At 45.4% G+C, this 13917-nt stretch overlaps 2 protein-coding genes across 9 annotated transcripts in view; one reads left to right on the top strand and one right to left on the bottom strand.

Annotated features, from left to right (window-relative positions):
* The window catches only part of SAFB2 (scaffold attachment factor B2), a 30728-nt gene extending 27020 nt beyond the window's left edge, over positions 1 to 3708 (bottom strand). The window contains exons 1-2 of one of the 2 annotated variants that reach the window (XM_045549091.1): positions 3388 to 3708; positions 2160 to 2247 (exon numbers count right to left, since the gene is read on the bottom strand). In XM_045549091.1, coding sequence (XP_045405047.1) covers positions 2160 to 2247; positions 3388 to 3573 — 274 coding nt within the window. In that variant the 5' untranslated portion in view covers positions 3574 to 3708. The remainder of the gene's footprint in view (positions 1 to 2159; positions 2248 to 3387) is intronic. The other variant, XM_045549086.1, reaches the window with a different exon arrangement.
* A 227-nt stretch (positions 3709 to 3935) lies between these two features.
* Positions 3936 to 13917, top strand: part of SAFB (scaffold attachment factor B) — a 109625-nt gene continuing 99643 nt past the window's right edge. For 4 of the 7 annotated variants that reach the window (XM_045549022.1, XM_045549013.1, XM_045548994.1 and 1 more), the window contains exons 1-2: positions 3941 to 4217; positions 7330 to 7414. In XM_045549022.1, coding sequence (XP_045404978.1) covers positions 4029 to 4217; positions 7330 to 7414 — 274 coding nt within the window. In that variant the 5' untranslated portion in view covers positions 3941 to 4028. Of the gene's footprint in view, positions 4218 to 6156; positions 6242 to 7329; positions 7415 to 13917 lie in introns of those variants that run through there. The other 3 variants (XM_045549037.1, XM_045549004.1, XM_045549031.1) reach the window with 3 other exon arrangements.

Genomic DNA, 13917 nt, shown 5'->3' with positions numbered 1-13917 from the left:
GTTTTGATTGGACCTAAGCTTTGATGCAAACATTCAGACAGGTGATTAAAGCACTCAGCAAAGATTTGTTTTTCTAATGATGCAAAACATCCCTGTTAAGAGCTAAGAACATCTAAGTGTTGAACTTCACAGTTATAAATGAGCGCCTACATTGAAAAGTTGCAAATTGTATTGCTAAGTGGTTTTTACCACTATTCAAAAACAGACTCTCAGATCACAGATAACACCTAAGCAGAAGAGGTATTTCTGTGTTTCCTGATGTAGGCCAGTCCCTCACATTCTGTATCTGCTGGGGCAGTGTTTCCAGCTGAAATACATTCAGCTACAGGAAGAGCAAAAACATACCTATGTCTCTAAGTTTTAACTTAAATCCCACAAGTAACTTAACTAAAAATCTAACCTTTAAAAACACATGTACAAGTTTCCAACAGTTAGATGTATTTATGGAAAAGTAGTCCTTCTAGGAAAAGCCATAAAAAAAAAAAAAGGAAATTGTTAAAAATGCTACCATTTCTTTTTACTTTCAAAGCAGATATTCTCCATCGTCTGAATTTACCACTTCTTCAGCTAAAAGGAATCGGTACAGTTATGAGAATTTCCATACAGTGCCCCTCAGAAACAAGCCCATTGCACAAGAGTCTGAAATTACATTGGCCTTATCACTGTAAAATCTAACAAGGATGATACCAATTAGGACCGTCAAGGTTTCAAAATTTTATAAACACTTCCAAATCACTGGTATGAGCCATCAAAGGGAATGGCATACCCATACACATTACCACAGGGATGAACCCTGAAAACACTGTAAGTGATAGAAGCTGACAAAAAAGGCCACACACTGTAAGATTCCATCTACGAGAAATGTCCAGAGCAGGCAAATCTATAATGACAGGGACAGAAGAGTTACTGCTAAGGGGACAAGGTTTCCTTCTGAGGTGATGAAAATCTGGCATTAGATAGTGCTGGTGGGTGCACAGCCTTGTGAATATGGTAAAAAGCACTGAATTGTACACTTTCGTCAGGTGAATTTTTTTTATTTCAGAATATTTTGGGGGTACAAACGTTTTGGTTACATATAACGCCTCTGCCTCACCCAAGCCAGGGCCACAAGCATGCCCTTCCCCACTACGGTGCGCTCCGCATCCATCAGTTGTGAGTTTACCCACCCCATCCCACCTGACCGGCACCCATGAATACTACTTCCATGTGAGCACCTTAGTGTTGATTGGTTAGTACCAATTTGATGGTGAGTACATGTGGTGCTTGTTTTTCTATTCTTGGGATACCTCACTTCGAAGGAGGGGCTCAAGCTCTATCACAGATAATACAAGAGGTGCTAGTTCACTCGTCAGGTGAATTTAATTGTTTATGAATTGGACCTTAATTTCAAAACACACACTGGCGGCTGGGTGTGGTGGTGTAATGCCAGCACTTTGGGAGGCTGAGGTGAGAGGACCAATTGAAGCCAGGAGTTGGAGACCAGCCTAGGCAACAGAGCGAGACCCTGTCTCTACAAAAACTAGAAAAATTAGCCAGGCATGATTGCTCACGCCTACAGTCCCAGCTACTCAGGAGGCTGAGGCAGGAGGATTGCTTGAACATAGGCATTTCAGGTAGCAGTGAGCTATGATGATGCCAGTGCATTCTACTCCAGGCAATAGAGGAGACCCTGTCTCCCCACAAAAAAATACATATTGGTAAAAAATACGCTGCGTGCAAATACCCCAACAATCTGTTTTGGATGCTAGAGAAGCTGGGTTCTATTCTGCATCTGGTTGGTGTCATTTTCCTACGGTTAACACTTATTTTTTGAACCAGGAAGGAAGCCAAGCAGGTGCATTTAGTTTTTCAGACCAAGTGTGGCAGCTTTAAGAGTTTGTTTTCCTTTAGTTCTTTTGTAATCCCAATGACAGAAGCTGAAATGTTTTTATTATATTTTCACTTTATTTGGCACCAGTACATCCGTACTCCTGCCCATACCCTTGATTCAATTTCTTGTTAGGTGAAGAGCCAGTCTAATTCTTACAGGGGAGACACTGAGGGCCACAGCTGATCTCCTCCTGGCCTAGTGGGCTCGAAGAGTGCTGCAAACACTATTTCTCTAAGTTCTCTAAACACTCAAGTCTGAAAGACAAAAAAGTACATGTGTGTATGTATACCTTTAGCACATCTCTTTGTTGTCTTTTTGCTTGTGGCTTCTAACTCGATGCCAATTTCATCAGGATCTTGACCTTCCTCCTTAACTGCCTGTAAGACAGAAATGAATTTTTACAATGTTATTGAGCCATGGCACACACTGTTCTTTAAAAGTAACAACTTCCCAATAAACAAAGGCAAACCCATCCTTGCAAAGAGCAACTCTGATTCTGTTATCTGTGCTGCAAGCCCAAAAAGGAATAGGATGAACCCAGCACAATGTGGCTCTCTCTGGGCCCAAAGGCCAAAAGACAAAGGAAGGGAAGAGAGGCCTTGAGCCGGGGCTTGTGAATTGGGTTCCATGACCAGTTCAAAAACGGGCACTAATCTCCACACTGCCCAACCTTCCTACTTTAAAGTTTCACAACAGAACAAACAATAACAGAGAGGCTGCTGGGGAGGAGGAAGACTAGTGACCTCTGGGGTGGAAGAAAAAGCCGCAGCCTAGGTACAGAGAGATGGTGGTTCCACTCAACAGGTGTTTCAGTGCCTTCCACCTGCATAAGACAGGAATGGACACTCACGAGGTCCCTACCCTCACAGACCTTGTTTCAGTTCGGGAGACAGGCAATCCCCAGGGGCACAAGTTTGTGTCAAGTACTGCACAGTGTAGTGTAAACACAGGATGGTACCACAGACAGGACCAACGAGGCGGAGCAACACTTCAGGGAGGCGATGTCTCGGACAGTTCTAAAATGACAAGGCGCCAGCCAAGGAAAGACATGGGGGACCTGCAGTCCCAGTGGCCAGCACTGTAAGTGCAAGGGCCCTGCCGTAGCAATAAGCACCGCCCCCTTTTACTGTAAACTCCCAGTGGTTCTTCAGACACCCATTTTCCGGAGGACCAAACTGAGCAATAGAGACTGAAAGGTGCCTGCCCAAGGTCACGGAGCCAAATCTGGACCGGGAGCCCCAGGAGAGGGTCCAGGGGCCACCCATGGTGGCCAAGAAGATTGCATTTTAAGCGCACAGAGAGGAATGGCTGAAAGGAGTAAGAAGACAGACACAGAGAGGGCCGCTGACTACCCAAGGTCACACAGCCCGGCCACGCTGGTGTCCGACAGCTCAGGGCCCGGGGCGGCCAACTAGGGGTGCGGGCCGCGGCGCCCGAGTCCCGGAGCCGCGGTGACAGGCCTGCTCTGGGGCGTCCCCGGGCCTCCTGCGCCATCCCCGACCCTCAGCCCGTCTCACCTTCTTGAGCCGCTCCATCAACACGCTCTTGTTGCCGCCAGTGTCCAGGTTCCGCTTCTTCAGCTCCGCCCGCAGGTCGATCACCCGCAGGTCGCTGAGGCGCCGTGTCGCGGTCTCCGAAGCTCCCGAGCCCAGAGTGGCTGAGCCAGAGCCCGAGTCACTCGGCCCTACCACAGCCTCCGCCATCCTCGCTTGCCCGTCTCCGCCACCGACTCTGCGACTCACCGGCGGCGGCAAGTAGCGGCTCTGAGCACAAAATGGCGCCGCCTAAGAGGAAAACGCACTGGTTTCCTCCCGCCCCGCATGCGCGACGACCAGATCGGCAGCCCCAAGTGGCAGGCGCGCTCGCACGGCTACCAACCGCACGCTCCCCGCCACTAGGCGCAGGCGCAGTAACTCCAGCATGCAACCCGGCGAGTCTCGGCGAGAGGCTGCCGAGGCTTGTCGCGCCTGCGCACTGCCCGGAGAGTCGCTCCTGTACGGACTCGGAGGCCACCGTGCGTGGTGCGCCTGCTCCGGAGCCAGGCGCGTCGGGGGCAGCTTGAGCGGTTCTTTCACAGGTGGCGCCATTTTGTGCTAGGAGCCGAGCTAGAACCGGGCCGGTTGTGTGTAAACTGGGAGGCGGAACCAGGGGAACTGGAATGCTGGAAACTCTGTCAGGCCCAGGAGATTCGGGTGCGGCGGGCGCAGCGGCTTTGAGCTCCGCCTCGTCGGAGACCGGGACGCGGCGCCTCAGCGACCTGCGGGTGATCGACCTGCGGGCGGAGCTGAAGAAACGGAATCTGGACTCGAGCGGCAACAAGAGCGTGTTGATGGAGCGGCTGAGAAAGGTGGATCCGGGGTCCCGTGGGTCGGGATAAAGCGCGGGTGAGGGGTCCCGGCGGCCGCGGCTCTGGTCCCCTGGCCCGGGTCCGCCCCCGGCCCCGTTCGCGGCCTGCCAGGGCCTGGCTCGCTTGCGCCTCCCGGCTTCTCCCAGGCCCGGCGGCAGCTCCGAGCCTGGCCTGGCCGTCCGCGGCGGGTTGAAACCCTCGGGGCGAGAAGACCGGAAAAACGGGACGCGGGCGGGAGACGCCGTCGCGGCCCTCAGCTGCGGGTGACAGAGGCACCGGCGTGGGGAGTTCTCCTCTTGTCTCCTACCAGTCTCCATAACGGCAAAATAAACATTTAGGGAAAATATTCAAAGGAAGAAAGACCTTAAGAAACCATTTTAGTGATTTTCTGACTTTAGTCTCTGGGAAGAAACATGTCAGGAAGGGACGGGTGTATTGACGGTAGCGATCAGAAATGTAAAATACGGTTAGAATCGTGGAGGACTTTTGAAAACCCGCTTCGGGATTTGCACCCAGAGACAGGGAGAGAGTGGGCTGCCCCAGGTCAGTGTCTCTGGATTCAGGTCTTTGCCAGCTCTCGGGGACATGGAAGAGGAAGACCTTTAACCCCTCTCAGTCTGTTTCTTCATCCCTAGAAAGAAGCATGCATGCTTTGGTTTGGGGATTAAACAAGGTTGCGTGGAACAGGATTCACATGCTGCCTGGCACCTGTAAACACTCAGCGAATCTTGCTATGAGGATTCACTTTCCCTTTCTATGCCACCACCGTTTATCATTAACACATGCAGGGCTCTAAACACCCCCCCCGGGGGGGGGGATTCTAAGGGATCCCTTGGAAAGCGCTGAGTCAAGTAAACATTAGCTGCTTTCTACTTCCCATATAGTTTGCTTAGTCCTGTTGCTTTGTTTCTCTGGTTTTCTCCCCCTTTCTGCTCTCTAGCTACTCCTCTCTTGAGACTTCTTCCCTGTAATCTCTCAGGCTGGCCACCTACCCTGCAGCCCCTGCAGACCATGCCGCTGGTCACTCACTTCACCCGCCTGGCTCCGAATCAACCCCAGATGGTGCCTTTCTTGTTAATTCCTGTTGAGAGGAAGGAGGAGACATTGTTTATTGTCAGGCTCAAACATGGCTGGTCAACTTGGTCAGAGTCCCTTGGACCTTTACAAAACTCAAGCTTGTGTTTCTTTCACTATGGATACTAGCTCTCTTTACTTAAGAGGGGCAGGGGGTTGCTTGATGCAGACATTTACCTGGAGGAAATGCACAGAGTGGGAGATTGGTGGCTGAGCATGTGTGGTCCCTGTTCTTAGCCACCAGGGGTCCTCATCAGTCAAACCAATTTGAGCGGCTTTATCCTCTCCTCCCCTTACTGCCCCCCAAAACAGCTCATAGGCTCCAAAGCTGCTTTGATGGCATGTACCATTCCTCTTAGGCGGGTGGCTGAGACTGGTGTGTGACTTCAGGAGTCCTCAATCGCTCTCATCTCTGACAACACAAATCCATTCCTCTTTCCTTCTCCCTCTTTTCAGTTTCTTAGCAATGTGGTTCCAAAACACAAGAGCCATCAATCCACATGCCCATCTGCTCCCTGGTCCAAGCACCTCTGGAACTACTGACCTTCTGTTTATCTCCCACGTCTGTCATGTAGGTGGTGTCCCTTGCTTAGTTTATTTTTCCAGGAAGGGCAAAAAAAAGGCAAACGTTGAAAATGGAACACTTTATCTCTGGGGCGTGTCCTTTTTTCTATCCTCCTGGTGATGTTTCAGAATTGTCTGTCCCCAGGAAAAGAGTGAGGGACTTTGTGGTTGTGCTTTGCCTTTATCCCAGGACAGAACTCCAATTCTTCTACTGGCTTCCACGAGGAGGGGAGATTTTCTTTGCTGCTAGTACAGGTTAGGTGTGTAACTCCCAGGCCCAGTTCTAAATTCAGGCTTGCTGAGCTGGGAAACTTTGAGACTTCTGAAACTCTACAAATAAAATACAGTATTTTAAATGGATTTAAAGCAATCGTCCGAAAACTATGGTGAGTTGAATAATTATTTCATCATGTGTTACAATGTACTAATAATAGAAATAAAGTGCAGAATAAATGTAATGCACTTGAATCATCTGGAAACCATCCCCATTCTCCCTGGTCTGAGGAAAAATTGTCTTCCATGAAAACGGTCCCTGCTGTCAAAAAGGTTCCGGAGCACTGGAAAGAAAACTTGTGCTCACAGGATATCACAGTAAAGACTGAAAGAGTTATCAGTAACATTAAACTTGAAGCCCAGTTTATAGTGATGTCATCTGGGATAGCTGGGGCTACAGGTGCATGCCACCAACACTGATGTGTTCAGTATTGATTTACAGGGGTGCCTCCTTGGTGGCAGGCACTATGCTGACTGTGGGAACTGTTCCCAGTGAATGACAAGTTCTTTCTGTGGGAGGCAGGGCTTGCCAAGAAATCGTTATTCAGTGTCCTATGAGACAGGGTCACCTAGTAGTTGAAAGTGAGGTCTTTGGAGTCAGTTTTGCATGTATACGATGGCAGTTGGCTGAGGCAAGGCATGTCATGTCTGCTCCCACGCCTATCTCAGTAGAAACCCAGCCAGTGAGTGGTAGCATCTATGCAGATGGTATCGAGTGCAGGCATGGCATGGAGGGGTCACCGGAGGCTTACACGGCACTGTGCTGGGTAAAGTCATAGGAAATTGGAGAGTGTGCCTTTCCCTTTTTGAGTTCTTTTGGTGCCAGGAATAGGATGAACCGCATAGGCCCTAATATTTGGTAAGTGCTTGCTTTACATGCATGATAGAGTCCTCACAACAGCCTTCCAGGGTGAGTACTATTAATATTATTAGTCCCCTGTTCTGGAGGAAAAAACAAACTCAGAGCAATTAAGTCATCCTGCCTAAGACCACACAGCTAAGAACTGTGCAGTCAGTCTGACTCGAGGATAGAGCGAGAGAACAGATGAAAGGGTGGGCTAGATGCCTGGTGGGGGAAGGCATTTGCAGATCAGGAGCAGCTATACGCTCTAAAAGATACATGTCCCTTCTCATCTGACGGTGCTGTGAAAGTCAGGCTCTGTGCTGACTTTGGTCAACTTTACATGTCCCTTCTCTTTAGGCAATTGAAGATGAAGGTGGTAATCCTGATGAAATTGAAATTACCTCTGAAGGAAATAAGAAAACATCAAAGAGATCCAGCAAAGGTATGGTGCATTTTATAAGCATGTGTCATGTTAAGAGCTTTCTGGAAAACTACATCATCGCTAATGTTCCCCTAATGTTCCTCACTTACTTGGCTGTGTTAGCTTTCTGGAAAACTACTTCTTCGCTAATGTTCCCCTAATGTTCCTCACTTACTCGGCTGTGTTTGGACTTGGGCACCACCCTGAGAATCAAGAGCCTTCAGTGAAGCTTTGCATTTCCTTGACGATCCCTCTACTATTTTGTTAGCTTGGTTCCAGCAGAGGAGGGAAGGAATATTTGCCCCTTTGTTCATTTACTCTGTAGATTTCTCAATAGTCCTTGTTAAACTTATTTAGGGAGGGAATATTGAGGACTACCTGACTCTCCTATTGGTTTGACTTGCAGAAAATGACTTCCCTGTTAAACGCCACCTGGCCAAAGAGAATTGTCACTTATGTAATATTTCTTTCAAAAACTGCACACAGAGTAAAAGTTGCATTCCGTGTGACATTAATGACTGCCACCATCTTACCCAGAACTGTCTTTCTTATTCCCCATACCCATGCCCTGTGATTTAGTCAGGTCCCAAAAACATGATACACCCCTTGACCTCTGTGTTTTCCCTTATGTGCTCCACCCACCCTTCTTCCCCTTCTGTCTGCATTCGAGGCCTACTTCATGTCATTCCATCCATGGCACCTCAGCTGTCCTTAACTCCTCTACACTCCCAGCCCCTAGTTCCTTTTGCCTTGATTTGGTACTTACATTGTCCTACCTCCTGTCATGACCAGATTGTCAAGGGCAGGGCGTGTGTGTTGCTAGTCTTTCTTCCTCCCCCAATTTGTAACTCAGTAACATGCAACTACTATTTTAAGGAAGAATCAGACAAAGCTGTGCATTTGGGTCATTCTGAGTGTTTTCTTGGTACAGATTGAGTATCCCTCTCCTGAAATGCTTGGACTAGAAGAGTTTCAGATTTTTTCAGATTTTCGAGTAGTTGCACATACATAATGAGGTATCTTGGGGATGGAACTCACCTCCTAAGACGAAATTCATTTATGTTTTATGTGCTGCTTATACACATAACCTGAGGGTAACTTTATACATTTTTCGAGGTGGGGGGAAAAGTCTGGCTCTGTCATCTGGGCTAGAGTGCAGTGGTGTCATCCTAGGTCACTGCAACCTCCTGCCTCAGCTTCTGGGATAGCTGGGGCTACAGGGGCATGCCACCACACCAGCTAATTTTTCTATTTTTTGTACAGGAGGGTTCTTGCTCCTTCTCAGGCTGGTCTCAAAGTCCTGGCCTCAAGTAGTCCTCCAAACTCAGCCTGGCAAAGTGCTGAGGTGATGGGAGTGAGCTACAGCCGCAAGCCCAAGGGATACTGCCTTTTATTTTGAAATAGCTGTTAACAGATAGCTCTAACAGGCTGTACTGATGAATATCCCTACCAGCAGTGGGTGACAGTGCCTATTTCTTTAAACTGACTTAGCATCCAGTGTTATTTATCTTTTTATCTGTTGCCTGTTGTAGACAAGAAAAGTATTTTTTTATGTTGGTCTGCATTTTTCTGTAGGTAAAATTTTTGTTTTCATTTCTTCACAGATTACACAGGTTCTAATAATTGGCCATTTGTATTTTCTGAATTGCCTTTTCATGCCCTTTGCCCATTTTTCTGCTGGGTTGTCTTACTGAGTTATGAGGGCTCTCGGTATATAAAATGTTGCAATTGTTTTTTCCAATCTGTCCTTTGACTTGTTTGTGGTGTTTTGGCCATTAAAGGCTTAATCTTTCATATGTGTGGTTGCTGTCAACCTATTCTATGTGGCTTCTAGATTTTATGTTTTAAAAGGCACTCTTTTGATCTAAAATTATAAGAAAATATTAGCTAAGAGCAATATTTATGGTTTTACTTTTATATTTGGATATTTATTTCATTTAGAGTTTGTTTACATGTGTGAAGGAGGTAGGATCAAAATAAGAAACATTTCTGTCATCATAAAGATTGCTACTGCCCCTTCCCAGTCACCCACCCACCTCAGCAAGAAGAAAAAACACTGTTTTGATTACTTTCTTTTTTTTTTTTTGAGACAGAGTCTCACTTTGTTGCCGGGCTAGAGTGAGTGCCGTGGCGTCAGCCCAGCTCACAGCAACCTCAAACTCCTGGGCTTAAGCAATCCTACTGCCTCAGCCTCCTGAGTAGATGGGACTACAGGCATGCACCATTATGCCCGGCTAATTTTTTCTATATATATTTTTAGTTGTCCAGATAATTTATTTCTATTTTTAGTAGCGACGGGGTCTCGCTCAGGCTGGTCTCGAACTCCTGACCTCAAGCGATCCACCCGCCTCGGCCTCCCAGAGGGTTAGGATTACAGGCGTGAGCCACCGCGCCCGGCCTGTTTTGATTACTTTCACTGAAGATTAGTTTTGTCTGTTCTGGAACTTCATGTAAAATGGAATCATGGCGTACAGACTTTTTTGTGCCTGTGTTTTTGTTTGTTTGGTTTTTATGGCTTGGTGTAATTAGTTTAATTACAACATTACAATGTGTTTTGCTATTTCATGAGGTAGGTTTATAAGTTTTATTGAATTACTTTAAACTACATTATGAGTAGATTTTAACAAGATTTCAACTGAAAATTGAGTGACCTCTTTAATGCATGAACTCAAAATGGTTTAAAATTGTAGAAAGCAAAATGCAAGTAATTTCAGCATACCTTCAGAATAGTTTTACACCAATAGTGCTTTAGCAGAATCTTTGAAAATAATTATTGGCAAAGTGTCTCTGTAGTGGCATTATCATTAAGTACAAATTAATAGGATATTTTATGGTGTGTGAAAATCTTTTGCAACTGGAGGTACAAAGTTGCATGTGTGCTTTTTAAGTATTACCTAATTATGTGCTATTGGGTTTTTTGTTTTTGTTTTGACATTTCCCTATGTAAAAAAAGTTGCAAGGACAAATAGTACAGGGAAGTCCCCTGTATCTTTTACCAAGATTCCCCAAATGTTAGGATTTTCCTGTGTTTCCTTTATCCTTTTCTCTATTTTTTTTTTTTTCCTGAACTGTGTGGTAACAGGTTGCAAGGCATGTGTCCCTTTGTCCTACATACTACAGTATTGCCTGAAAGTAAGGACATTCCATAACCATAGCTATCAAAACCAAGAAATTAGCATTGGTGCAGTATTGTCATCTAATTTTAGGCACTATTTAGATTTAGTTATTTGTTCCAGTATTGTTCCTTATAGATTAAAAGGAAAAGAAACTCCACAGTCATGCATTGTATTCAGTTGTCCTGTCTGTTTTGTTTTCTTTAATCTGGAAAACTTTCTAAGACTTTGTTTTTGTACCATTACTTTTTTATTGGTTATTTGTTTTGAGACAGTCTCTCACTGTCTTGCCTGGTTAGAGTGCCATGGTGTCAGCCTAGCTCACAGCAACTTCAGAGTCCTGGGCTGAAGCAAGCCTTCCCAGTAGGTCGGACTACAGGCATGCATCACCATGTCTAGCTAATTTTTCTATTTTTAATAGAGATAGGGTCTCCCTCTTGGTCAGGCTGGTCTCGAACTCCTGACCTCAAGCAATCTTCCCCTCTCAGCCTCCCAGAGTGTTAGGATTACAGTTGTGAGCCACCACCCATGTCAATGTTACCATTTCTCAAGAGTGCAAAAACACGTATTTTGTAGCCTGTTTTTCAATTTGAATTGTTTGGTGATGTTTCCCCTACAATTAGGATCAAGTTAAAATCTTGTCAGAAATACCACCAGAAGTGTTGTATTCTCAGCATATCCTATGCAGAGGCGCCTGCTGTCAATTTGAATCCCACCAACTATATTCACTGACACGAAGTGGTGTTGGCCAGGTGTCTCCACTGGAAGGTTACTGTCTTCTCCTCTGTAATTGTATGTATGGGATGATACTTGGAGACTGTGAAAATATCCTGTTCATTCTCCACTAGTTTCAGGAACCACTAAATTCTGTCCACTTATTTATTGTGGTGGTTGTCAAATGGAGACGTTCTAATTTCCTTATACCTTCTGTTTATTTCTTGGCGTACTACTACAAGGAATAGCTTGCCCTTCTCCCCGATTTAGCAGTGTAAACTCAGATTCTTTGTTTATTTCCACAGGTTGTAAGGCTTTGTTTGTTTGTTTGAGGCAGGGTCTCGTACTGCTTCCCAGGCTGGAGTGCAGTGGTGTTATCATAGGTCACTTCAACCTTAAACCCTTAAATTCCTGGGCTTAGGTGATCATCCCCCAGCCTTAGCCTCCAAGTACCTGGGACTACAGGCGCACACCACTATGCCTGGCTAATGTTTCTGTTTTTAATAGAGATGGGTCTTGCTCAGGCTGCTCTGAACTCCTGGCCTCGAGGGATCCTCCCATGTCAGCCTCCCAGAGTGCTAGGATTATACGTGTGAGCCACCTCCCCTGGCCAGTTAGCTTTTATTATTATTATTTATAATGATAGGCAAATTGTCCCAGTGGGAGCCCTGTCAGACTGGCTCCTGTGTTGCTTCCACCTCTCTATGCTTCGATCTCTGAGCACTTCTCTACTTTCTGGAACAGGAGGGTACTTCAGTATTATCTTGTACTTTTTCTGCCCCATCCCTTGTACTCAGTAATTTCTTCCACATCCTCTGGTCCCCTTTTGAGGAGGGAGACATTAGAAACCAAGATCTGGGTGCTTACGTATACTCTTTGCTACTGGGATGTCAGCTCCTAGGCCAGTGCTGAGTTTATAAAGTCTGCTGGGCTGAGTGTGCCTCATGAAATTAAATGCTGCTAAAGTAATGAGAAGCAAGCCAAAGACAACTGACAAAATAAAGTCCTGGCTAATATAAATCGTCCATTTGCTGAACTTGCTAACTAGTTATAGTTGTTTATTGCTTGAGTCTCCTGAATATTTGAGGTGGCAGTTGTATCATCAACAAATCAAAGACTTGAGCAAAATATTGGCAAGGGGACATTAAAGTACACGTAATATTCTTTTTTTTTTTTTTTTTTTTTTTTTGAGACAGTCTCACTCTGTTGCCTGGGCTAGAGTGCCGTGGTGTCAGCCTAGCTCACGGCAACCTCAAACTCTTGGGCTCAAGCAATCCTCCTGCCTCAGCCTCCCGAGTAGCTGGGACTACAGGCAGGCGCCACTATGCCTGGCTAATTTTTTATATATTTTTTTAGTTGTCCACCTAATTTCTTTCTATTTTTTAGTAGAGACGGGGGTCTTGCTCTTGCTCAGGCTGGTCTTGAACTCCTGAGCTCAAACGATCTGCCCGCCTCGGCCTCCCAGAGTGCTAGCATTACAGGCTTGAGCCACCATGCCTGGCCAAAATACATGTAATATTCTTACGTAGTAAATACAGCTAACAGGAAACATTCAAGACCTGTGACATGACTAATTTTGGAAAGTTTTCCTAGATGTGATGACTTCTTATCAGAAAGTTGTCGATTCCCCCCCGCCAAACGTTGTAATGTGTTCTAAAGGTAATCTGAAAAGAAAATGCAGGAGAATAGCTGAAATGTTAGGGAGGGAAACGGGAATTTCCTCTAGTTTTGATGAGAGGACGTTGCAAACAGAGTAGAAACTTTGAGGATTTGTTCATTTTACAGGTAGCACTAAGCATTTTTTAATAAATCGTGTTGGAACAGTCGGCTGGCTGGCTGATGGTAGGAAAAAGCTCTGTTATCTCTTCCCATGCCAAGTAGAAATTCCAGCTAAGATAGTACTTTTTTAATGTAGTTGACAAGAAAACCTGAAGTGAGACCAAAGCTGAGAAACTGTAAAGAAAAATAAATTCAGCTATATGGAAGTTTTAAGTGTCTGTAGGTACACGAGAGACTGCGAAAGAATTTATAGCATAGATAAGGAAAAGATCAATATCCAGAAAGCATTTAAATATTCCTGGAAATCAGTACGGAAAATAGACAACCCAGTCAACAGACAGCAGAGACTAAAGAGCAACTCACAGATATAAGAAAAGGCAAATGTGGCCTGTACGCACACAGAAAGATTCCCTGGCTGCCAATTGGAGGAAATTTTGTAACGAATATTTAGTAAATATAGGTACATTTAGCTACAATTTTCCATTTTCCCTACATATGGGGACTGTTACCCTGTATTACTTGACTAACACTTGGTAACCTTAAGAAATTGATGTTCACATTGAGGAAAAGGCCCAACCGGAGGTGGTTTTCCCAAGGTTGTGTGGCTGATCAACTTTCCTCCTGCATCCCTCAGGAAGCCGAGCACCACTTTCTTGCTAAAGGAGCTATGAGAAGCTGTGTCCCTGGAATAGCTCTAAACCACATGACTATGCTACACTACACCTTGCTTTTGAGACAGTCTTCTACAGTAAATTTCATGTAGTTCATACATGTCAGTTTATTCTTCACATTGAAAACACTAACTTTAGCAAGCTTGCTCTTGACACCAAAAATTTTATTTTTCCATAAATTTTTGCCGTGCCTAATGATTTTTTGCGTTAGTTCTTTTATTTCTAGTAGTATTTACATTTTTCTATT

This window comes from Lemur catta, chromosome 1 (genome assembly GCF_020740605.2).
Source record: "Lemur catta isolate mLemCat1 chromosome 1, mLemCat1.pri, whole genome shotgun sequence".
NCBI classification, from domain to species: domain Eukaryota; kingdom Metazoa; phylum Chordata; class Mammalia; order Primates; family Lemuridae; genus Lemur; species Lemur catta.
The sequence above is the reverse complement of the archived record's forward strand: the minus strand, read 5'-3'. Positions and strand labels throughout refer to the sequence as shown.